This window comes from Lytechinus pictus, chromosome 4 (genome assembly GCF_037042905.1).
Source record: "Lytechinus pictus isolate F3 Inbred chromosome 4, Lp3.0, whole genome shotgun sequence".
NCBI lineage: Eukaryota > Metazoa > Echinodermata > Echinoidea > Temnopleuroida > Toxopneustidae > Lytechinus > Lytechinus pictus.
Window position 1 is genome coordinate 7,983,259 of NC_087248.1, and position 27,289 is coordinate 8,010,547.

Consider the following 27,289-nt stretch of genomic DNA (forward strand, 5'->3'; position numbering starts at 1 on the left):
ATCATTATGAATATTCATTAGGTGGGCTGATGATGTCACATCCCCACTTTCCTTTCTCTTGTGTTATTACATGAAATCATAATTGTTACATACTTTCATACATGTGTGAACAATGTGTCTCCTTTATAATGAAATAAGTTGCAGCAATGAATATCTAATGCATTAAATAAGTTGTCAATCCAGTTTTTTCAGTTCTTGGTAGAAAAATTTAAATAAACCTAATTTTGTATAACAAAATACAAAAGAACAAGTGGGAATGTGACATCATCAATTTGCTCATTGAATATTCATGAAGACATGCCTAAAACAGTTTCACCGGAATAATGCAAATCTTTAAAATGCCATAACTTTGTTATTCCTTGTCCGATTTTGATCAAATTTTTAGTGATTTGTTTGTCTGATTTTTCTTTATATGTTTATGTCATATTATTTTCAGCCCGGAGCATCCCTTTAATTCTGTAATAATCAATCGCACAAACAGGAAAGTAATGGTAGGTCGTGTGAAATTGGAATTGCAACGTTTGGTTCCCCATACATAACAATTTACATTTTTTGCATAAGTTTCTGCCGGCATTTTATTCATAAATCAATAACAAAATGAAAACTGTATTTTCGATATTGCATGTTAAATAGTATTCGGGTAAAAAGATGAAGACAGACAATGATGGCACAAAGCTTTACATCATGTTAGCATTAAATACATAGGCCCTCTGGTCACTTGCCAACGCTATAATTCTAAAGGTCTTATAAAAAAATACTGAACTTTGATTCACATTTTAGGCCTATTTAAGCCTTTGAACAGGCGCAGCAGGTTGACCAGACTTGGGCAGTCGAATACGGGACACTTCGAAGTCATAAAAGATATGTAGGCCTACATGTGTAACATCATGGCCCGTATTCTGAAGTCGGGTTTAACTTAAACTCAGGTTTAAAGTTGTGGTTTAAGTATGGATAGCCAATTGTTACAAAAATCACTAACGGTAGATATATCATATTTCAGCTCATTTGGCTCTCAAATCGTTCATAATTGTCTAGGAAGTATAAATAGATTGTCTTCACCATCGATGAATCAGAAAAGAGCACAGTAAACATAAGAAACGTTCAACTTAATTGATACTTTTGGCTTCCCATACTTAAACCACAATTTTAAACCTGAGTTTAAGTTAAACCTGACTTCAGAATACGGGCCCATGAGTTTAGCTTGTGGGGGCGCCACGACGAGAGTCATAACCGGTCATAACCAAGAGTCCACGACTCGTCTTGGTCTCAATCTCAGGGACGTGGGTTCGATTCCTAGTCATGGCATGTGTTCCTTCAGCAAGAAATCTACCCATATTGTGCTGCACTCAACCCAGGTGGGGTGAATGGGTACCCGGTATCGGAAGAGATTCCTTGAATGTTTGAGCTCCTACAGGTACGTAGCCGATCTAAAGCTTTCTGCTCATTCATGAAATTTCGATCTGATGAGCGTAAGTCAGAAAGATCCTGTATGTTCCTGTTCATGTTTTTTTTTATCTTTGCATGTTAGATTTATACAAAATAATGCTGGTATTCCATGCATTAACTCAAATATTCATGTGCTTGTTTGAAAATATTACATTGGGTGAAACGCAAAAGAGCAGCTACTATTTTATATATATACCAAACGTTTAAAAAATTCTTCCAGATCATGAGGTCCTATTACACTAATTTAAAATAGGCTGATTTATTGATAGGCCGGCAGACCTGTAAGGAAAGGAATATGCAAGACAATGTACTGTATATGGAACAAGCCTTGGGCTACGTTAAAATATTTAATTTTGATACAAAATTTGATTCTGTTTGGTTTCACAAAAAGAACGAAAAAAAATCTGTCTCAACGATGCAGCCAGTTTTAATAAATCTGGCATTACAAACATTGATACTAATACATAACCATGATAACAAACAAATCTAAACAAGAATGGCTAACATTTATTCCACATTTATTTTGGAAAGAAAGTTTCGATTTTCCCAACGCGGTGCACGTACACCGCCGCCCCCGACGCTTGTCTCACGTTAATTTTTTTGTTTGTAATTTGCCACTAAGCCCTGCATTCGGATTTCTCGTTCACTTTTTCCTTAGAAGCAGAAGTTGATTACCCTGAAGGCGCCATCGTATTTGTTAAGGCTTCAAAAAATCAGAATCGCTGGCTTTATATAGGACATGGAGCGCTTTCGGGGTCTCGAAAAAGTCAAAAGGAAAAATGAAATATTATTGAAAGAAGATGAAAGGAATATGGGTTGAAATGTGATATCATTTGGTGGATATTATTTCAAAATCTATTGTTATTTCTTATCACTACTGCTGAGTACGAACCTTTCTGAATAGCAAAGGTTTCACGGAAAAAAAAATCATAAATACCGCATATAAAGATTTACAGAAATTTGCACCCTGAATTCCCCTTTTCATTTTTTACTAGGGGCCTACGCATATGAGAATACGTTAATGAATATTATCACATGAATGTATTAAAAATTGTGAAATACGGGAGAAAACGGCGTCCCGGACCGTTTTTTTTTTCGGGGCGCGGGATTGATACAGAGAGAGTCTGCCAGCTTGCCAAATCCCATCCACATGGTTGTTTTTTTTAATTTTAAAAAGGAATTATAATACATGTCATATAATTCATATATATATATATATATATATATATATATAATATTACTCATATTCAAGATATAAGTAAGCCTACAAGGAGGAATAGGGGTATTATATGGGAATAAAAAAAACATAAATGAAGGATGTGTACGCGTGAATCAGTTAATAAAAACTTTGGGGATTTCATTCTTTGGTAGCCATTATGGTCATGTGTTCAATCCTCCCCGCTGCACCGTGGTAAACATTACCAGACCTCTTTGGGGTGACGTCACACAACCATTTGTACACGTCATCAATGAAGTCATTTTGGTGTTCCACAGGGATGTACTTCATCGGGTAAAAGAAGGTCCTTAATTGTCCTGCATGAAAATGGAGATAAGAGCGATTACTGTTTTACAAAATAATAGCATCCACGAAGACAGGGGAATCGAAGCCAATGGAATCGTGGCGCGTGTGTGTGTTTGTGTTTGAGTGTGTGAGTAAATCATATACGATTATTTTCGCCTGGGACCGAAATTTAGGGTCACTATCCGAAAGAGATGACCAAGGCTCAAACCTTGAACCTCTGTATCAATTCGTAACAGGCTCACGCCATATCACCCAGTTATCGTGACCTTTGTCAAGCTTGATACCGGTGTACACTCTAAAAATAGTTGGGCAAAAAATGCTCAACTTTTAACCAACCCTGGGCAACATACTTTCCACGCAACTAAAATCTGTCCCAATTGGGTAATAAAACTAATAATTGGGTAATAAACTTGCTCAATTGGATAATAATTGCCCAGAATATATATATTTTTTTACCAACATACATTTCCCAACACAGTGGACAGTATGTTGCCCAACATTTGAAGTGTGTATAGTGCAGGCCAATTTAGGATCTGAAGCAGAAAGACCAGCTGACGGGTGTGGCCCTTTGCATCCAATATCTGGTAAAATCCATTCAGCGAATGATTCTTCTGCGATTAGAATTCAGTCCAAATTTCTATTGGTCCCAAACTACGTACTGTAACATCTGGAGATATTTTCCTTTATGTTTGTATATTCATGGACACACTATCGAAAGACCAAAGTATGTATCTTGGAGTTGATGTTTATATGATGTATCTTGGAGTTGATGTTTATATGATCTGTTGGAATACACAGTATATTTCATGGTGGCTAGCGGTCGGATCTGATCCTGCTAGTGGTGACATTAGACTGTGATGATGCCCTACGGAAATGTGAAATGATAGGGAAGGAACTTTGCGATGTCTGTGCGATGTCTGCCTGAGCCGTCGCTGTAGTCCCACATATACGGATCGCGGTGAGTTTTCACTGTACTTACAGCCTCATTCTCTGTGCTTGCAGCTTAGTGAATTTGTGCAGCTGTGTGTGACCGGTGAACTAAAACGTCAATATGAATGACTCCGTCGTGCCAAAATTGTCCTGGGAAGATGAAGATCTCCCAGGAGCCATTCAAATATTCAAACAGCAGTGTGAATTGTACGTCTCCGTGAAAAATGTCAGAGAGGAGAAACAGGTGGATCATATTCTGCTTTTCATGGGCACCCCTGGCCTCCGCATGTATAATTCATGGGACTTAGCAGAAAGAGACAGGAAGAACATCGCAGTTGTGTGGAATCGGTTTGAAAAGCAGCTTAAACCAAAGTCCAATTTCAGAGTCGCCCGCCTATACTTACAGAGATTTCGCCAGCAAGAGAGTGAAACTGCTGATAGTTTTGTGTCCAGACTGAAACTACATGCACAGACTTGCCAATTTCGCGATGACAGAGAGTTCGCTGACAGAGTCGTTGAACAATTCATTGCTGGCACGCGCCACACAGAGCTCCAAAAGCAGTTACTGGGGCAAGATGAACTGAATATTCAGCAGTGCTTGGACTACGCAAGAACTCATGAAGCTTCTATCTCGCACATGCAACAACTCGCAGGTGTGCGTTCGCAGTTGTCCCCAGCAGTCCACGTAATCCAACACAAACGAGATTGCAGGAACTGTGGGAGGAGCCATTCTTTCTCGTCACGTGAATCTTGTCCAGCGTATAATACGACATGCAACAGCTGTGGTAAGAAGAACCACTGGTCAAAGATGTGCCGATCAAAGCAAGGTGTGCAAGCATCTCGTGGTCGACAACAGCGTGATTCAAGCGGTCGCGATCGCGAACGTCGACAACATACACGGTCCATCTCGCATAAGCGTGGGAAGCAGAGGAGTTCTTCTCGCAATACACGGACAGCTACTCGTGATGTGCACTACACTGATGCGCACACACCGCCTGCCAAGGATGACACAGGTAGTGAGAGTTTTGACCAGCTGTCATTAAATGCTATCTTCACTTCGCTTGATGCGATTTCTGACCAAAGTGATGACGAAGCATTTACACGCATACAGATCCGTCAAGATGAACAAGAACGTATTATAAACCTCCTTGTTAAGGTTGACACCGGCTCACAGGTGAACACGATACCTCTACGCGTATACCGCCGCATGTTTCCCTCAAATCTTGATGCCGATGGTTTTCCCCGAAAAGGCCATCTAAAGGATACCAGCTGTGTCCTGACAGTATACAATGAAACGGCGATTAAACATTATGGAACAGTCACATTACCCTGTCGTCATGGTAACACTGGGTGGATTAATGCTGACTTCCACGTTTGTGACACCAGCAGACCAGCAATTCTCGGTTTACGCACATCAAAAGCGCTTCAACTGGTGGCCCTCACTTTCTCCATAGATTCGCGAAGTGTACAAGACAACACACAGCGTGACCCCATCCGCTCGGTAGCTGACCTGAAGTCGCAATACCCGCAACAGTTTGACGCGATCGGTGATTTCGCTGGAGAGTACCACATTGTACTAAATGATGGCGCCCATCCTGTGGTGCATGCTCCCCGTAAGTGCTCAATCCATATCCGCGACGAGCTGAAAGCTGCACTCGATGACATGGAAAAACAAGGTGTCATTCGCCGAGTCACTGAGCCCACCGACTGGGTCAGCAGTCTAGCCATTTCGCGCAAGGCAAACGGTCAGCTACGCATATGCTTGGACCCAAAGGACTTGAACAGTGCAATCAAACGGTGTCACCACACTACACCTACCGTCCAGGAAATTACGCACAAGCTCACAGGAGCCACGGTGTTCAGCAAACTGGACGCAAAACATGGGTATTGGTCAGTGCATTTGGATGCAGAAAGCCAACTGCTGACCACGTTCAACAGCCCGTTTGGAAGGTATAGCTACAAGCGTATGCCATTTGGCCTAGTGATGAGCCAAGATGTGTTCCAGCACCGAATGGACCAGATCCTAGAGCAGTGCACTGGCGTCATCGGGATCGCAGATGACATTGTCGTGTTCGGGGACTCACAGCAGTCACATGATAGAAATCTGCACGCCTTGATGGAGGTTGCAGCTAAGTCAGGTCTGAAATTCAACAGCAATAAGTGCTCCATCAATCAGGAACGAGTCGTTTTCTTTGGCATGGTCTATGACAAACATGGTGTCCATCCGGATCCAGCAAAGGTCCAGGCAGTGAGATCTATGCCAACTCCACGTGACAAGACTCAACTCCAGGAATTTTTGGGGATGGCTACCTACCTGAGCCCGTTCATCCCCAATCTCTCTAGCCGTACAGCAGATCTTCGTGAGCTTCTTCGGCAAGACAATGAGTTCGTTTGGTCTGAGAATCATCAGCGAGCTATGGATGACATACGCGATCAGATCTGTGAGAGTGCTACCCTACGTTACTTTGACCCCAACAAGGAGAGCATTGTACAGGTAGACGCATCATCTCGCGGATTAGGAGCTACACTTCTCCAAGATGGAGAACCCATCGCGTTTGCATCAAAAGCGCTGAGTGATGCTGAGACCCGATATGCCAACATCGAACGTGAAATGCTCGCGGTCGTCTTCGGATGTGAGCGGTTTCATATGTATGTCTTTGGTAAGCATTTCACAGTCGAATCCGATCATAAACCGTTGCAAATGATCCACCAGAAGCCGCTTACCTCAGCGCCACCGCGTTTACAGCGTATGTTACTACGCCTCCAGCAGTACGATTTTAACTTAATCTACCGCCCAGGGAAGGAAGTCCCAATTGCTGATAGTCTGTCGCGGTCTCCAGGACATGACAACACGCATATCGCACTCGACATGCAAATCAACCACATCCAGTTCACAGAGCAACGAATCGCAGATGTTAAGCGAGAAACCGACACGGATTCAACACTATCGCAGTTGAAATGTATCATAGGCCAAGGATGGCCAGAGCGTATGAAGGACCTTCCATCTCAGCTCAGACCGTATTGGTCATTCCGTGATGAGCTGTCAGTTGAAGATGGAATCATCATGAAAGGTCCCCGTGTTGTAGTGCCAAAGTCAATGCATGAGTATGTGTTAGGAAAGTTGCATGAAGGCCATCAGGGTTCTACGAAAACGAAGCTACGTGCACGCGATTGTGTATATTGGTTGAATATCAATAGCAATATCGAGAGTGTCGTAAACCAGTGCGCGACATGCCAAAAGCACCAGAGATCACAGCCTAAGGAGGAGCTACTCCCTCACGAGCTTCCAACACGACCTTGGCAGATTTTAGGCACAGATCTGTTCCATTTCGAAGGTCGCGAGTACCTGATCATAGCAGATTATTACTCAAAGTTCCCATTAGTTCGCAGAATGCCCGTCGAGTGTACAAGCAAAGCTGTCATTGAAGCTACGCAACAAATCTTCTCTGAGCATGGCATACCCGAGAAGGTTGTAAGTGACAATGGTCCGCATTTCGCCTCCTCAGCATACAAGGAATTCGCTAGCAATTGGAATTTCGCGCACGTCACATCGTCGCCACATTTTCCTCAGTCGAATGGATTCGTTGAGCGAGCAATACAGACCATCAAGCGTACATTAGCGAAAGCGACATCGTGCAAGCAGAATATCAACATGGCCCTTCTCTGTTTACGCACAACCCCGATCGACAGCGAATTGCCTAGTCCAGCAGAGCTTCTTTGTGGTAGGAAGTTCAAAAGCAACCTGCCCCTAGTGATACACAACACATCATCGCGCAAGGAGCAACATTACCAGCGTCTACAACAGCGACAAGATCAACAGAAAGCGTATCACGATCGATCTGCACACAATCTGCAGCCGTTGAGACCCTCACAACGCGTTATGGTCCAAGATGCACGCACGCATTTGTGGATTCCGGGACAAGTTGAAGAATGTTGTGATGAGCCTCGTTCGTATACAGTCGTTACCTCCAATGGTCGTGAGCTACGTCGCAATCGACAACAAATTCGCGATCTTGAGCCAGCTAAGAAACGCGTAACTTTTGATGAAACCCCCCACTACGCTAGCACTCCTGAAACGCGGCAACGCGAACAGACACATGAACAGCAGTCACGTGATACTAGACCACGTGATCCCAAAGTTGTAGAGAACAAACACCAGCAAATGACCAGGTCTGGAAGACTAATCAGACCCCCAGACAGGTTTACCATGTAAATTTGCATATTCGATACACAGTGATGTTCATGTGTTGGTTTTTATTCATGTTCAAATGTCCTTTGATATTACTATGTTCATGTACACTATATGTGATTCAAGATGCAGTGTTAAGTTGCAAAATGTGGAATCCGTGTAATAACATTTAAAATGTTACACGTTATACATTTTTTTTTTTAATGTCTTTGTGTACTCTGAAACAAAGGTGACCATTCTCAATTGTGAAGATGTTATTTTTTTTCATAAATAGAGAATAAGTACTTCTCAGTCAGAGTGTTGTGTATGCATTCCTTTTAAATAGTTGCCAAAAAAAAAATTAGACATGTGTGAAGAATTGATATAGTTGTGGTTTTTTACCTAAGGGACAGATGTTGTACATGTATGTGTTTAAGTTGTTTGACACTTTAATGTTACCAGAATAGCCATGTGAAAAGCATGACATATTATTATTCAGTTTTAGATACTGAAGGTACAAAAAAAAAAAAAAAAAAAATCTTTAACCAGTGCACATACCAAATATCCCATCTTTGCAGTAAAGTTATGAAGAAAACAGTGTTTGAACCATTTTACACAAGTTAGTACCGACTGAGTGAATTATGATAATAGAAGTGTATAACAACAGTTGCTTATTATACAGGACATAATTAATGTGAAGTCAGTTATGCAAATTACACATAGATATCTGTTCAGTTTTATTACAACCATAGTAATGATATGGTAAAAATCAATTCATATGGATGTTTAATTGCCTGATGGTGCACACAAGGGTATATATAAATTAGAAAGGTTATCTCACTCTTATTCTAAAAAAAAAGGGGGATGTAACATCTGGAGATATTTTCCTTTATGTTTGTATATTCATGGACACACTATCGAAAGACCAAAGTATGTATCTTGGAGTTGATGTTTATATGATGTATCTTGGAGTTGATGTTTATATGATCTGTTGGAATACACAGTATATTTCACGTACCACACACTAAAATAAAAATAGATTCAACTTTGCATCTAGAAGATGCTTATTTGCACCTTCAAGAAAAGTGCAAAGCCGGTTGCACCTTTCCAAAAAGGTTAAAAATTGCACCCAGTATTTGATCTGCATATTTAAAGGTGCAAAGTTGAATCTATTTAAAGGGATGGTCCGGGCTGAAAATATTTTTATCTAAATAAATAGAGTAAAATTCACAAAAGCAAAATGCTGAAAATTTCATCAAAATCTGATAACAAATAACGAAGTTATTGAATTTTAAAGTTTATCGATATTTTGTGAAAACAGTTATATGCACATCGTCATGAATATTCATTAGGTGAGCTGATGATGTCACATCCCCACTTTGTTATTATGTTATTATGTTATTACATGAAATCACACATTTTTCATTTCTTCTTACATGCATGTGTAAATGGTGTGTCTCCATTCTGATGAAATGAGTTTCGGCAATAATAACTAATGCACTTAATCAGTTGTCAATACAGTTGTTTTAGTTCTCGGTAGAATTTTTTTCAATAAACCTTATTTCATATAATAAAATACAAAAGCACAAGTGGGGATATGACATCATCAGCCCACCTAATGAATATTCATAAAGACATGCCTAGCACTGTTTCAATGGAATAATGCAAATCTCTAACATTAAATAATTTTGTTATTTGTTATCCGATTTTGATCAAATTTTCAGCATTTTGCTCTGTGTATTTTGCTCTATTTATTGAGATATAAATATTTTCAGTCTGGACATGCTGGACCATCCCTTTAATAAGACGGCCATGGATCCAAATTGCCTCGGTTTTCCTATGTCACCGTGCCTGGCCGTCCGCTTTGTCTGTTTGGCCGATAATTTCAGGTGGTTACGGAATTCTTCCGCACATTATCAGAGCATGATCGAGAAGGGTCATTGACCAGAGTTAGTGATTTCTAAATCTACCTTTAATTCTTCAATAATCAATCGAGATTCTTCTTCAATAATCAAATGAGATAAAGCCTTACAACACACACCTATGATTGCAACGTTTGGCTCCCCATAATAAGACTTACACAAAAACAATATTGAAACAATTACTAAATTATTATTTTTTTGCCAAACTACCTGATTCCCCCCCCCCAAAAAAAAAGCTTAGATCACTTTTCACAGACCACTAAACAAATGATTTGTGCGTAGGCCTAGTACATGTATAATTATGCATGTTCCTAGACCCTATAAGCTCGCCTTGACATTATTTAGGTGCAATTTCGCAATTAAAAAAGAGTTTCGCTGCATTGCACGTATTCAAGAAGCACGCTCATAAGCACACCCCAAGGATTTTATTTCACTGCCAAGCAGATTGAACTTTGAGAGCATTTTGAAGAGAATAAAGTATGACAGGAACATAGACTATATGTAAGGTTCAAACTTGCACCCACCACCCGCTGCAGACCTGCGCATGCGCGGTGGCCAGTGGAATCTGCAACTCTGAACATTTCGTAGTTTCATGAGCAAAAAGTGCACAATTTTTACCCTGCGCAACCGGATAGTTTACTTCCGCAAGCCTGCCCGTGATGGTATAGTGTCCGCGCTTGATAAATAATATACAATTAGATACCAGCACAATTAGATAGATTAGATGTCAAACTTACTTTTAATTTCATGTTCTTTCCATTGAACCCAGGGTGATTCCTTGACCTCTGATTTTTTAATAGAGAATCCTATTGATCTCATCAGGTCGAGAAAGGTGTCAGTACTTTCCATTGGAAACAATAAATAGACAAAGTTCTGTAGATGTAAAAGTACGGTGTTTTAAAACAAACCAAAACAAAGATGCATTTCAATAAGCTATCAATATTAACATTTCTCTCTTGATACGATTTATGTCTGATGAATTTTTTTAATAAAGAAAATAGGTTTGGGTTTTCATTGATATCAATAAATGGCGGAGACCCTGGTTACGTTTTGGCTGCTAGAAGGTTTTTTTTTTTTTGGGGGGGTTGGGGTGGAGGAGCTTCTGATTGCTTGAAACATGAGTCAAGTTTACACATGTTCGTTGTTTTGAAATTACTAACTTAGTAATTTAAAAACAACGAAAATGTGTACTATTAGTCCAAACATACCCATCTGATGCGGTTCTAACCAAAGTACATGATTATCAAAGAGCTATAGTACAGCAAAACTTAACTTTGAATATGCAACCTCTTTCAGTAACAATTGTTTACGAGTGAACAGAGGAAATATTTCAAAAGTGAAAAATTAACAGTTAGAGCAATTACTAAGGAGCTAAACTCCATGTTTGCCTATATTTTTCTAATAATACTTTATCTGGAAACCTACCACGTATAGATATCAGTAAAAAAAAGAATTGGTTTTATGCTGTACTTTTAATAAATACTTTGATAATTTCAATAGATTTTGATTCAGGAATCACCGCCTTGCGTAATATTATACAAAAATATTGCATTGAAAAAGCCGTGGTCAAAATCAATTTCAACTTCGTTGCGAGGGGGCGGTGTAGGCCTATAAAGAATAAGCATGGACCGTCGACGGTAATCAGTAAGGAAGACTGCGCAATGAAGGCCTACTACTCACTACAACAAAACCGGACCAAGTAGCTCCTTACCTCCTGATATTTCCCCCACCTGTGATGTTTCTGAAGCCATACTTCGCAGGATTCACCGTATCTACTCCATTCCCCATGCATGTGCCAGTGCGTCTCGAAGTCAAGGAGGAATAAACCACCAGGTTTAAGGCACTGGAAGACATTCCTCAATACATTCTCCTTGTCGAAGCACCAATGAAGAGCTGTCATACTTAGGATCTTGTTAAAACTTCCCCGCCAGTCCGTAAGGAGAGGACCAAACGTCTGCGCATCTTCTTGAAAGAATCGAATGTTGGGTTCCAAGTTTTCCATTTTTGCGAATTCTATCATGCCAGGCGAAATGTCTAAACCTGCGTAAAACCATATAGAATTATGAATATTAAATAATAATCTCATTCAGAACCGGTTCAGGAAACCAGTTTGGTAAATCGCTTTGCGAGAGTTAAAGTGGTTTTGAAAACGGGCCGGGAACGGGATGCTCTCAGTGGGGTTATATATGTTTCGCGCGATATTTGGAACCGCATCGTAGACATTCTACGCATTGGGTGTGTAGAGTAGCGTCCTCAAAATGTGCGAAGATCGGTTCCTGAAGAATTTATGACATCGACGTTTAAACGAGTTTAACGAGGCCGTGAGCCAAGCCGCTTTGGAAGATGGCTTCCAACATGTCCAAGACTGTTTAAAGCCAGTGGACGGAAATACAACATGTACAAGGGGCAGTGGCGTACCGTCATACATCTGGGCCAGGTCAGCAAGGTTTGTGTTGGCGTTAATGCGTGCAGATACACCTCGCTTTAGCTGGTCCCACATTTTGTTCTAGTGGGTTAAGGTCAGGTGAGTTGGCGGGCCACACCATCCTTTGAATACCCTCATGTGCCAAGAACGCATCCACAACTCTTGCTCGATGTGGGCGGGCATTGTCATCCATCAGTTCAAAGTCATCACCAATATGGCAGTGGCAGTCAGTCCGCAAGCCCCTGTGTTAATGAGCAAATGAGCAAGATTTATCCAAGTCCTCTCGTGGCTGAATTCATGTCCCTGCAAAATCTCGTGAATTGTGAGACTTTCTTTCTCAAAGAATTTAACCACTTTCTCCTTGAGTAATATTAATTATTTTTGTACCATGGGCAAGAGTAAATGCTACCCTTTTATATTGGTCATTTCTTTTGAATGAAATATTTTGATAAATAAGTATATTTTTTACCTGAAAAGATGCATCAAACAGAATTTTCTTCCTCTGTTTTCACTTGCAAATTGTGCAACATTTTGTGTTTTAGGCACCAACATTATTTATATCATCAGAAAGCTCAAACTCTATACTTTCTTTCAATGTCACTCTTGATATGTGGCATCTTTTAGATGGGTCAGCAGCCAGTTATTTCCATCAAGATGCAAGACGAGATTTCTGAAATTTCTGAGTAACATAAATCCAGAGTTCTGATTGGCTGAATACTGTTTTCAAAACAAACAGGCGCGGGTAATTTGAAGAGATTACCACATGGTGAGTGTGACCTTGCAGAGGCCCAGTGTGGGGAACATTGGAATTTGCGTGGGTGTGTGGTCACTATGACCAATCAGAGCGCAGTATTCTTGTTTTTGAGCTGCAAAATGTACTTGGCCTATGAAAAGCTGGCTGCTGACCCATCTAAAATACATCTTCTTATAAAAATTATATCATATTAAAGCTTAGATCTTCAGCTTTATCATGATTTAAAAATCATTTGTGCCCAAACAGAAATTAAGTGTGAAAACAACAACTTTTGTTGCATGAAAAAAAATATTTTGTTTCATGTTTTAGATCAAAAGTTTTTCCTATATTACAACATTCTTTTAAAAATCCAAACACATGACCTAAAAGAATGATTCTTCTTCTTTACAAAGATACCAAAAACATGAAATTTGGTCAATATTTAGAGCAGCAATGGCCGAATAAAAAGAGGTGTTTTGGTTCGCACCAAGCTCATTAACTATGCAAAAACCCTCTTGTCATGAATATCACTTGGATAAAAGAAGCTACTTTTTCAGGGCTTGCGGACTGACTGAGTGGCGACTGGTACGACATGTGGATGCTAGATTTCATCAACGCATCTGTTGGTATTCAGGTGTCCATTGATCAGGACAAGCGGTGTCTTGGTCCTTGCAGCCATTCCGGCCCACATCATAACACTTCCAGGCTGTGATTGGTTGATGCTGCTCGTCCCTTCGCCCCCAAAGCATGACTTTCAAAGAAAAGGGAATGTGACAAGATGACACATGGTGCAACCTTGGCAATGCTTTTAAACTACGTTCCACTTCATGTTAGATCACATTGAAAGTGAACTGAAATGAATATAAATCACTCTTGTGACTTTGACAATTACTCATCTTGTCTTTAATTTATGATTCTTAAGCCGTGAAAGCAAGCATTACTGGATTTTTTTTTACAAAAACAAATCATTAAAACGCAGATTTGCTGTTTTTGAGAACTGCCATCTTTTTGTTCATGTTGCGCTCATTCAGCCGTTAAGCACGGATGTCGTTAATTTTCGAAAAACCACTTCTTAACAACCCTAGCTATATCCCATGATTGGTTTAAACTTGAATGATTTGTTATACTGGACAATTTGATGGGATTCTTTTAATAGGGGGATCTTACTTTTATAACAATGGTGTACCTCATCAACTTGAAAATAGAGTCCGGGATTTGGAATCCTCTGTAAAAGACCTCCGAGCCCAGTTGCATTTAGTGCAAGGGAGGATTGATCAATCTACAAACAATAGTCAACTGCCGAATACTACCATTCATGAAACCATTGAGAATTGTGCTAGCCCATCGGAACCACTGGCCCACTAAGACCACAAATTAATGAATACAGGCGCAGGCAAAGTCAACGTTACAATGTCAATAAGCCCTTGACAAAAACCTGCCGTATTATTGGCGGTTCGATGTTGAAAAGAAATTGTCCCTCGCTGATGTCACGGACGCAAAGAATCCATTGTCACACTTCGTCAGGAGCTAGCAAAGATTGATGATGTAATTGAATACTCCTCTTCAGTTCTTCGATCGAACATGCCGGATAGCGTGATCGTCCATGTAAGAACCAACAACATTGAGAGTGATCACCCCTTGGAAATCGGTGCAAAGATGTCCCCATTAGTTGACGAAATCATCAACATAGCTCCAACAGTGAAGGATATCACGTTATCATCCATCATTCATCGATATAACGAGACCCAAGATGACGGTTTATTTCCAATTTGTCTAATGTCAGTTCGTCTAATTACCAATTCGTCTACTATCATTTGGTCTACCATCAGTTCGTCCACTATCCAAATGGTCTAACTGCCATTTCGTCCACTCACCATTTCGTCTAATAACCAGTTGGTCCAATGGCTATTTAGTCCTTATACCATTTGGTCTAATTGGACTAAGTGTTAATTGGGCGAAATGAATAATAAAATGGATATTAGACCAACTGGTTATGGGACGAACCAAATGGTTGTTAGACGAAATTTTGATGGAAGGAATGGCATTAGCCCGGGGGGGGGGGCACTCGACCAAAAAAGTGGTGGGGGTGTGCCGCGGGCGAGACAAAAAACGGGGGCCTTGGAGCGGGCTTATTGTAAAAAGGAGGGTCCTCGGAACGGGCTTCGGAACTACAAATGTTTGTGAAAACGGGGGTCCTTGGAACGGGTCGCCTGCGTGCGAGTGCGTATGCATCCCTATGGAACGTGCATGCAGCTGGGCTTCGGCACTACTGCCGGGCGCGCTAGCGCAGAGGCGATGGTCAGACAGCGAGCTGCGGCCGCAAAATTGCAACCGGAACGGCGTAACGGAAAATATGCGAAGCCCTGGAGCGGATTTTTTTCTTCTTTTTTTCTCGTGAAGAAGAAAATGCTATGCTTTGGAGCGGCTTTCTTTGTTATTTTTCTCAATAAGACACAAATGCTATGCCTCGGAACGGAAATTTGAGTGTAAAAATGGGGGTCCCCTCCGCGGCACATACCCACCGTATGCATTATATACTGAGTGCCCCCCCCCCCGGGGGCATTAGACTCGATGAAGATAGAGCATGTGGTGAGTAGACGAGTTGACAGTAGACGAATTGGCAATTTACCAAGATGACTACCTACAAGTTGAGAGCGCTAACCGCCAGCTGAAACTTCTGGTCAATGAGAGAATGGCTAGCTGTCTACGTAGACAATGACAACGTTGATCCTTCGATGCATCTCGCCGGTGATGGCGTTCATCTAAACAGACACGGAGTATACAAAGGTGCCGTGGCCGAGTGGTCTAAGGCGCCTGGCTATACATGGAAAGTCCGTGGTTCGATACCCGGCCGCGGCACCTATGCCCGTGAGCAAGGCATTAAATCTACAATGCTCTTTTATCCTGCTTTCAAATAAATGGAAACGCTTTATGCATTATTGGTAACTAAGTGTGCACTTGTTTTAATAAAAAAAAATATATATATAAAGACACAAAAAATATATGAAACAAAAACAACACCAAAAAAACAAAAAACTAAAACAAAAATTGATGTAAAAAAAGATATGTGCATGTAAAAATCTTGAAAGTAGTGATGATTTTGAATATATATTTTTTAATGATTTACCCAAATTGATGTTGGAGCACTAAAAGCTCCAAATTTTGAGGTTTTTGTTAAGACCCAACGAATACTGTGGATTAAACGTTTGCAAGACGGAAGGAAAAGTTCGGGTTGGAAAGCAACCTTCGAATATTTCTTAGTTCCTTGGGTGGTCGAATCATATTTCGGTGTAATTATGATATGAGTAAAATGAATTTGAAAGGTATACCATTATTTTACATAGATATACTGAAGGCATGGCACGAATTGGATAAATGTAGACATTTTGGAGGGAAAAGTAATCCCATTATTTTTTTTATAACAAGCGAATATGCCTCAATAATAATCCTTTTTATATTGAATTATTTCAGAAAGGTCTCAGATATAATAGTTGGAGGTCAATTAAGACCAATCAGTTTCATACTGGTATAGTTTGAACTTTTCATCTAAAAACTTGCTCAGAATTCAAAACATATTTTCAGTAATAACAGAAAAGTGGATACAAGGTGATTTTATGGAAATGAATACAGACAACTTTGAAATTGAATTGATGATATTTTGGCGTGTTCAGAAACTATGCGATATAAAATCTAGACGAATATAATTATGACCACTTCATTGAAAAATTTCAAAATGATTATGTATTTCATGTTACAGATGGGCAATCCGAATATGATCTGGGAATGGGGGAATTGAAAGAAGTATTTATGAGACTGAAATGTGCAATGCTATGCAATAAACACAGATAATTTCAATACAAACAATTACAAGGGGCTGTATACACGAAAACATGGAAAAGGGAACTTTTTAGATTTGGTTTTGAGACAGATCATTGTTGTTCCTTTTGTAAAAAAGAAGTTGAGTCTTACCAACATTTATTTTTTATTGTCTTGGCAGTGACAATTGGAAAACAATTTTCATTGGGATATCTGGAAATACTACAAGAGTATCTTTAATAAATTGTATTATATTTTGAGTTAAGTATATTATTTTGAATACTAAATAGGTTCATTATTGCGGACTGAAATAATTGCTAGGGGGTATTCATTTGTCTCGCAATCTACTATGGTCAACAAGGAAATCCGTGATCACTCTCGCAAAAAGTGTTCACTAGCTTTCTAGGAAATTCGTGATCACTCTCGCAAAAAGTGTTCACTAGCTTACAAGTTCACGAGCTTTCGAGTGCAGCTGCAACTCTTTATCAAGTGACGAAAATTATCTGATAACGTAGTCTATTTATACAAATCCCCAGGACCGTTCGTGCGTACGACAAACAAAAAAATGACCTTCGACATTAATCTTATTAGCTCGTTGAGAAAGCAAATACCCAAACCACGGATTTTCACGACTCTCAACGAATAGGGTGTTTCTACGGGGCGGGATGGACTCATTCAGATCAAGAAGAAAGGATCCCCAGGGGGGGGGGGGGGGGGGCTACTCGAATAATAACATGACGCCTATGTGCCTCACCAAAGTCGAACTAAATTTTGGTCTTAAAATGGGGGTCTCCGGAACGGCTCTTGGATCAACATTTGCTTAAAATGCAATGCTCTGGAACTGACCACATAAAGAATTGTGATTTCAACAATGATTACCAAGTCAATGATTCTCTTGTTGATAATCCATTATTATGTAATCGAATGTTTTTTGCTCTGACACAAATTGTTACGAAATCTACAAGAATCACTCCAACATCCTCAAAATGTATAGACTTAATTTTTAATAAATAATAATAATATAGGGTATTTATATTGCGCACATATCCACCTTGTTAGGTGCTCAAGGCGCTCCTATATTACCCGGCTAAGCTAGGCGTTCATAGCGCACACAGCTTTTTAAGGAATTGCTTCCTACCGGTACCCATTTACCTCACCTGGGTTGAGTGCATCACATTGTGGATCAGTTTCTTGCTGAAGGAAATTACGCCATGGCCGGGATTCGAACCCAGGACCCTCTGTTTCAAAGTCCGAAGACTAATCCACTGGGCCACAACGCTCCACGACATATTTTACGACAATATTAGAACAACATTTACTTTCCGATGTCGCCAAGATTGCCCTCAGTGACCATTATTTAATTTGTACATGTATTGATCTCAAACCAGGTGAACCTCTTCATAAACTCGCCAAGTACAGAGATTTTAAGAAATTCCATGAATTTCAATTTCTTTAAGATATTCGTTAATGTAGCATATTATATGATAATGAACGGAGTGTATCCGAATCGATTGACCGTGATGGACATGTATGAACTGAATGCAGGCAGGCCTTTTGACAATATATAAATACACAATTTTTTATCATTTTATTCCATATGCCGAAACAGACTATTTCTATTTTACTCAGGTACTTTTTACTGCTAAACCTCGACTGTTTTCCTGTTTTAGAGCTGGAGATTCGCCATTGTATTGTCATCTTGTCATGGCAACGCGTCTTTAGATGCGTCTTTTTCAGTGGGCTTCCTCCATCTTCGGCGCATTGATTTCTTTGAAAGGTTAGTTTCACAATCCATTTGCCCATGAGCAGACGTGTTTTTCACGACTGTTTCAGAAACGGATTTTGAATTATCTTTATTTTGTCATGGGCACTGACAAAGAGTGTGACTTTACCTTTCATTTTTGAGAGCTACGTTCCTTTTTAAATCTACGATTTCATTTCTACGGCATTTACTAAACAATTTGTTAATTATTTGATTCCATATGCCGAAGCAGACTACATACATATATATATATACACAGTTGAGGCCAAAAGTTTACATACACCCATGAAATTCAGTGAAATTTGTTTGCTTGCCAAACATCGTAAAATTTACTATATCTTCAGAAGTATAAATACTACCATGACGAATTTGGTATCGAATGAAAGAGCATATTAAGTTCTTTCACATAATTGGGATGCTGTTGGGATTGAGTATATTTCAGGTGGAATTTTCTTTGAAAGAAAACAAGTAATATTCATGCCAAATGTATTCTTTTGTTTGTTATTATATTTTCAAACATCGTTTCATAGAAATATACAAATGTCAATTTTACAATATATATTACATTTTCTATCATGATATGTCACCACTGAACAAAAAAGTGTAATATGAAATTTTTGTGTTGAGAACTAGCACAAATATGAAATGTTTTTGTCAAGTTTTTATTCTTAATTCGTCTAAAATATGAAGATTTTTTGGGGAAAAATGACACCTAAATATTTTTCAGCTCCTGATGACAAAGCAATATGATGAAGGGACATGACATACTAATTTGATTGATATGAAATTCGTCATGATAGCGCAAATATTTTATAAGATACAGTCAATTTTATCATGTTTGGCAAGTGTAATTTTTTCTTTGAATTTCCTGGGTGTATGTAAACTGGCCTCAATATATAAATATATATATATATATATATATATATACATATATATATATATACATATATAAATATATACATATATATATATATATATATATATATATATATATACACACATATATATATATATATATATATATATATATATATATACGGCAACACACCACATATATAGCCAAAAGGCCTGCTTCAATTCAGTGTGTGTGTGTTTGGCTTGGTTGGCTCTCACTGTGGGGCGTTGGGCAGTATATCCAAAGAAGAAGATGGACCAATAGACTCTTTCCCCACCCCCAAAAACAACAACAAACAAACAAACTCACCAGTAACCGACTTTACGAGGGGAGACAACATTTTACATAACCTTCCGGGACCACATCCAACATCGAGCACGTCGTCGTTTTCATCGAAATCGATCCATTTCAAAGCTTCATCTCGTACTCGATTCTGAAAATAAATGGAACTTATCAAATCATAATCCCGTGCTAGTTCTACTGTGTCGGTATTCATCTTGCCTAGCTTGCTTGGAATGCTCGAATTTAGTTGAAAAGATCAATTCAGAAAGACAGACAATTATTTTTTTAGCAAAGCATTCGAGTTAATCTATAGTGTGCAGAAAACATCAAATCGTACATGTCCGAGCGTACTAAACATCATGCTTTCATTAAAGACACAGACCTACGCTAAAATTTCAAGGGTCTCATTAAAAATGAACTTCGATTTGTTATACAGCGCGTCCCAAAAAAAATGTCCCTCTGATATGCGGCTAAATTACTTCCAAAAATAAAAATTATTCTCAATAAAATGTATAGAAATAGAAAGCTCATTACTTGTTCTAACTTCTATACAAATTACATCGGTCTTGCTTCAGTGATTTTGAATACACAGTCTATTATGTAACAGTGGTACTTTTCAGCCCATTCCAAGTTTGCATGCATGCAGCACTGCTGTGTGTTCTGCACTTTGTAGCATATCAACCCCCTTTGACCATTCTGACCAAGCAATTCTCGCTACCCCAAATAGCGATTTCACCGAGATCCGGGAAAATCCCTGTAACGCACATTGCATTATGGGATAGCTTTTCGGTATTACAACTTCCTGATCGGAAGTCCAATGCACTGTTTTGCCATTCAGATCAACAGTGCCGTCATGCACAACGTCGCTTTCGCTCGGAAAGTTCGTGATCACAACCCTCTCTTTCACATTTTCTCGTGAAATATATTTTTTATTTTTATTTATAATTCAAATGGAATCAAAACTGACCAAATTAGATAAAAAGTATTATAATCTGTACATATTACGCTGATTGGCATCGATTTCAGCGTGGTGGAAAACTCAGTATTCCGGACCTTTCGTTTGAGGACGCGCACGCTTATTTACGACGTTAGTTGATTTTGGAAGAGACTTTTTGGGCCCGTCATCATGGTCGTCCTGCAATGCAAATTGTGTGACATGAGATTTTTTTTTCGTTTCGCATCTGCGACGGAAACATTCAATATGCGTTTCGTGTGCAAAATTTTGGTTGCTACTATGGTAACAGCGATATATCTCATTGAGGACGACTTTCCAAAGCCACATTTGACTCCTCCTAGAGCTCGAGAGGCCGCCCGGGGGGCCCACTTCCATTGATTAGTGGATCCCAGGAGCGACCACGCGTAAAAGGGGACAGAGTGGGCAGGTACGTTACGTATAGGCCTATGTAACGTTATAAGGGTGTCAAAACGATGTTTAAAATGCTGACAAAAAAGGGATATCCAATACTTGTAGGGTTTCACAAGCCAAATTCTTGTTAAGAGATGCATTTTCATAATCTGGAAAAGAATTACTTCCCAGCTTGTTTAGGGTATTTTTCGAAACCCCATGGTCGTGCCTGGTATCCACTCATTAATGGAAGTGGTCCCCCCGGAATTTGAATCTAATCCCCATTTCTGGGGGAAGTAAAACATAATGCCCATTACATCGTGTGCGAGAGGCATATCGTTTGTGTAGAAGGAATAAACAAAAGAAACAAAAGAAACAAAAAGAAACGAGTTCAAATGTATTACATAATGGTGTGCACATATCAACTCACGCGAAATGTTCGGCTGGAGAGGTTGATCTGACCCATGAAATCAATTGCCAGTGATACACCAATAATCCACATTAAATGTAATATCGATTCGATGGACTGTAATGATCTATATCTAAGCCTTCATTCAGTAAGTTTTTCCTCACTCAATATGTACTCGATTTGTTTGAAAAACCACTTTCTTATCCATGTCATAATCTATTTTAGGTCTTCATTTCGAATATCTCAAACCATCAGTCGTAATATACATGCTATGTATGGTGCGAGTGTCGCAGAAAAGGATTTTGCACACGAAAAGCAGATCTGTAGGGCCTGTAACCCCCCTGTAACACAAAGTTTAGCATTGATTGTAGAGCAGTTTTCTACGTTTGATTCTATTGACTATAATGCACATTCAATCTTAAAAATCAAGTGTATGATTAAGCGTTAACTTTTGTGTTAGGGGACCCTAATATTAGCGTCCGTGAGGATTGCGAAAGGTCCCAATTGCGAACCTCGCGCGAGCGTGACTCTGAACCGGAAGTGGTGATGACGACCCGACGGAGTGAAAATTATCTCGTCTCGCGCATTATGAGATTTTTGTTCCTATTTGGGGTGGCGAGAATTCCCTGATCTGACCAGGGAAATCTCTATGATCTAACCAGGCTCATCAAATCACAACCTTGAACATGTTCAGAAGGGCAAACACAGTATTTGACAGTTCATTTCATGTTTGATAATGGGAGATGCACAATGATTGAGACAACGGGTCATGTCTGTTTCATGCCTAATTCCAACAATAATGCATTTTTGCTTTCATTACTCTTTTTTAGTTTAAAAGCTACTGAGGTCAAGTTAATTCTATGTAACTTTTTAAAAGAAAAGAAAGTCAAATTCTTCTCTGTTCTTCTCTGTTCCAAGTTCCTTTCCGCAAAGGGTGATTAATTTGTAGATTCCACTTTATTTTTCAGCTTATTTTACTCATCCATCATTCAAAATTTCTTTCAAGTTGCTGCACTGATTCCCCTTATCAATCATAAAACTTATTTTTTAATGTTTCTTGTCCTGAACACGCCAAAGTTTATGATTTGATGAGCCTGGATATATTTAGAGAAATGTCCCTACTCAGATCCTGGATGTAAAAATGGGGGTTAACATGACATAGACAATGCAGAAATGCATCAATGCTGCAAACTTGGAATGGGCTAAAATGCTCCACTGTTACGTAACAGAGTGTGTATTCAAAAGCGCTGAAGCATGACCAATGAAATTTTCATAGAAGTTAGATTATGAAATGAGCTTTCTACTCATGAACATTTATTTGAGAATACTACCACATTTAAGAATTAATTCAGCCCTATGTCAGAGGGACATTTTTTTTGGGACGCGCTGTATCTAACCCTTGACCCGATAGGCCGGAAGCGAAATTATTTATCACACCACAGTTGTGGACATCAATATGAATATTCATGACTTTCGTCTTCGGAATAATACTTAGACGGTACCCTTTAGCTCAGGACATAGATCTATATCTAGATCAAATTTTTTAAACACTTATCAAATTGCTATTAATGAAATGACAAAATGTTAGGCTAGGCTATGGCTAAATCCTAGGCTAGGGCATTAACTTTATCTCAAATCTGAACATGTCTAATGCCTGCAGCCGACTAATGCAATTTTTCAGATTTTCCCCATAATCTTTCAAATTGCATATTGCCTCATTCTGAGCATAATATATGTCATGGGAAAATCTAATTCACACCACATATGTCAAGGTTAGGAGGAAATGATGTGAAATATATAAAATAGAGGGGAAAATCTGAAAAATTGTGTACAAACAAATGGAGGGTTGTCCTAAAAATTAGCCATTTTTGAAGCATGTTTGCCAATTTTAGGATCCCATAGAAAGTACAACAAGACTTTTTGAACATCCATAACTTGCTTATTTCACAACCGATTTTGATATAACTTGTTTTAAATTGTTCCTCTCATTTTACTCTTTCCAATAAGATTGCTTCTCTTTTGGGTTTTGGTTTCCTTTAACAGCATCATCTTGGAAGCCATGTTTAATGATAAGGGTCAAACGACGATGGGATGTAATCTGGAAATAAATGTGATTTTCATGTTTAATATTACATTATTGGTAAATAAACAATATCAGTCGTTAACCAATCGGCACTCGATATTTCGCGCCGGAGGCCCAGGCCTACACTATAGATTCCACAGAGTACAACATCAAAAGGTCTGCCCCCTTGATTACTTTCGTCAATATGCCATAATTAACCTTGAAAGATTCACCTTCATGCATTAATGTTTACCCAATTTACCTCAGACATATACGATCATTTTCCTTTTCTATAGGGGGAACGGGGGGGGGGGCTGGATGGGCTTCAGCCCCCTAATATTTTTCCCAAAACCTTGCACAAAAACGTAAAAAGTACCAACTGATTGTGATATTTTGCATGGTCAGGCACTTCCCCCACTTTTGGTTCAGCGCCCCCACTTTCAAAACCGTTTCGCGGCCCCTGTTTAACTATTTTACCAGCCTAAATGAGACTACAATTTAAAACTATAATAAAACCCATGACTCATGTACGAATAATGCATTTGTATTTTTTTGCTTAAATCATTTTTCATGTTCAAAACTTGGTCTTTTGATTCTTAGTTACAATGGCATTTGTAAATGATGTTTATGTATTGTTATTTAATCGTGGAAGGTCTGAGATAAAATTGTCTTTAGGAGTGAAGACGGACACACTCAACCTGCCCGAAAAAATAGACGTATATAGCATTGACATGGTGTAAATGTAAAATTATATTTTTTTCGTTTATCTCTATTTATTGATACTTAACTTATTAATTTGCATTTCATTAGTGTATATTATAAAGAACACATGCTGCTTTAAAAGATGAACAATAATATTTCAAATAATTGATTGAATATGTTGAAAATTCTACTTAAAAAATGGGTGAATCTGCTGTAACACTGACACGACGTCCATGTTACAGCGTGATTTCTGTTGAATTGGGAAGCTTCGCAACGCGACGCAGAATCAATCCGAGCACACAACAAATACATCAAAAATGCAAGTTAAATCACAATAAAAATCTGGGAGGTATTTGTCGAAAATTAATTTTAAAATGTAAATAGGAAGAGCAGTTTCGCCAGACACTAACGAAAAATTGCAAATATGTCGTTTTCACTTTAAGTGTTGAAGAAAATAGAAAAAAAATATACAGCGCGTCCCAGAAAAAAAGAATATCCCTCTGACATACTAGGACTGAATTAATATCAACATGTGATATTATTCTCAATTTAATGTACAGGATTAGAAAGGTTATTTCATATTCTAAAATCCATGAAAATTGTATTGGTCTCGCTTCAGCGGTTTTGAATACATACTCTGAATACCTAACAGTGGTTCGTTTCATCCCATTCTATTAAAGTTTACAGCAATGCTTTATTTCTGCATTGTCCTTAGCACGCTAACCCCCATTGTTACATCCAGGATCTGAGCAGGGACATTTCCCTGATCTCATAGCCAGGCTCATCAAATAATATAATTGAGCATGTTCAGAAGGGCAAGAAACATCCAGACTGAAATTTGTTTGATGATTGATAGGGGAATCAGTGCACAAACCTGAAAGAAAATTTGAATGATGGACGAGTAATATAAGCTGTACTATGAAGGCAAACTACAAGTGTATCACACTTTGCGATAGTACAAACATTACCAGTGGAAATTGATTTTTATTCAAACAAGTACATTTAGAGTGAATGAGCTTGACCTCAGTAACTCAATAACAAGACTAACAATGAAAACTAAATTTAATTGCTGGAATTAGGCATGAAACAGTCATGACCTGTTGTCTCTATCAACGTGCATTTCTCATTATCAATATTGAATTGGACTGTCAAGTACCGCTGTTGTCCTTCTGAACATCATCCTCAATGGGGTCGGATCAGGGAATTCCCTGGTCAGAATGATCAAAGGCGTTGTTGATAGACTAGACGGTGCAGAACATACCGCAGTGCAGCATGCAAACTAAGAGCAGAACATACATGCAGCAGTGCAGCATGCAAACTTGGAATGGGCTGAAAAGTACCACTCTTACATAATAGATTGTGTATTCAAAACCACTAAAGCGAGACCAATGAAATATTTATAGAAGTAAGAACATGAAATGAGCTTTCAAATTCCACACATTTAGTTTAGAATAATATTCAATTTTGGAATAAATTCGGCCGTTTATCTGAGTGACATTTTATGTGGGGACGCTATAGGCAATGCTTGGCGTAACACATATGTTAAATAAATATGTGTAAGGCATGTGACATGAAAAATGCAAACTGAGTATGTTGATAAGGGGGAAAAAATCATTTCATGTTGGAAGCCAGATATTGAAACACTAGGTAAATTTAAGTAGAAATACATATTAAAAGTAAAAAAAAAGCATTGGTACAGTAGTGAGAGTAAATGCAGTGCAGACATGAGACAAAATTAGGGAATGTTGCCAAACCTGTTTAAAAATATTCACCAATTTGCCGTACCGTGCCATAAGAAAGGGAACTGAACAACAAAGTTATAAATGAATTTTTATTTATTCCTAAAATGTATTTATTAAACAAGTTTTAAAAATACTGAAATGTGATGAATATTGACACCGCGGGGAGCGTTTCATCTTTTGTCCCACAAGTTGCCAGATCTGACAGCTTTCCCTGATTTTAATTCGCTGAGAGACATACACTACTACTTTTGTAACTGTCGGATAAAACAGGACTTGTCGGATAAAATGTCCGACAAATCCTTTCATGAAACGCCCCTAGACTAACCCATTTTTAAAAGTAGGTTTTGGAAGGTAAATTGTTTCTTCCTTTGAAACAGTACCTGAGGTCCTTAACAGTACACACTTAGGAATTTCACATAAATAAGTTAATTGCCAGAAAACCTATAGAAAAACAACACAAAAGAGAAATATCGACCCAGTGTCAATGTTTCGTCCAAACTTTTTATTTCATTTTAGAGTATTAATTCATTGTATCTATAAATAATAATGATACTCACGTTTTATTTATCCAGGGTAGCCACTTCAATCATGAGACTGCTCTTCCAGCGAACCCTGCATAACATACTATGTTAATATTACCCTTCTCCAGTCTAAATGCTGAGCGCCAAGCAAGGAGGCAGAAGGTCCCATTTTTATAAGTCTTTGGTATGACTCGGCCGGGGATCGAACCCACGACCTCCCCGTTCATGAGGCGGACACTCTACTACTGAGCCACCATGGTCAAGAAATGTCAACATATACAGTGCCCTACCAGGTAAAATTACCGAGTTAGAAAACACTCGGTCCATTGGGAAGGAGGCGAATCAATGTTGGTCCCGTATAAAGAGATTATTTAGAAAGTAAAAAAAAAACCAAAACACTAAGCACTATTCGTCAAAGAGTAGGGTGTTCACCCGGTGTATTGCACCAGCCTCTCTACAATACTGTATTGATCTTCAGGATTCGGAAGGAACCAGTGTAAGCTTGAACATGTTAAAGAAGAAATACTTACACAAAATACTTGCAAGCTAGAAAATGAAGAGTCAACTCTCTGTGAAGAATGGTTTATGGTAAACCTCGCTCGGTCCT

The 27,289-nt window shown here is 38.9% G+C and overlaps 1 protein-coding gene across 1 annotated transcript; it reads right to left on the reverse strand.

The window, feature by feature from the left end:
- LOC129259084 (juvenile hormone acid O-methyltransferase-like) lies at window positions 1-27,289 on the reverse strand. Its single transcript, XM_064098306.1, has 5 exons — window positions 27,213-27,289; window positions 19,929-20,052; window positions 11,700-12,028; window positions 10,726-10,861; window positions 1-2,979 (listed from the first exon to the last, which is right to left on the reverse strand). Exons 2-5 carry the CDS (start codon window positions 19,957-19,959, stop codon window positions 2,804-2,806), a joined length of 672 nt encoding a protein of 223 aa, XP_063954376.1. The 5' UTR covers window positions 19,960-20,052; window positions 27,213-27,289; the 3' UTR covers window positions 1-2,803.

Coding starts and splice junctions, on each gene's coding strand:
- LOC129259084 (XM_064098306.1), bottom strand. CDS start 19,959: ATGTTGTCTCCCCTCGTAAAGTCGGTTACTG. Junction 10,862..11,699: donor GGTGGGGGAAATATCAGGAG/GTAAGGAGCTAC, acceptor TTACATCTACAG/AACTTTGTCTATTTATTGTT. Junction 2,980..10,725: donor GAAAGAACATGAAATTAAAA/GTAAGTTTGACA, acceptor ATTTTCATGCAG/GACAATTAAGGACCTTCTTT.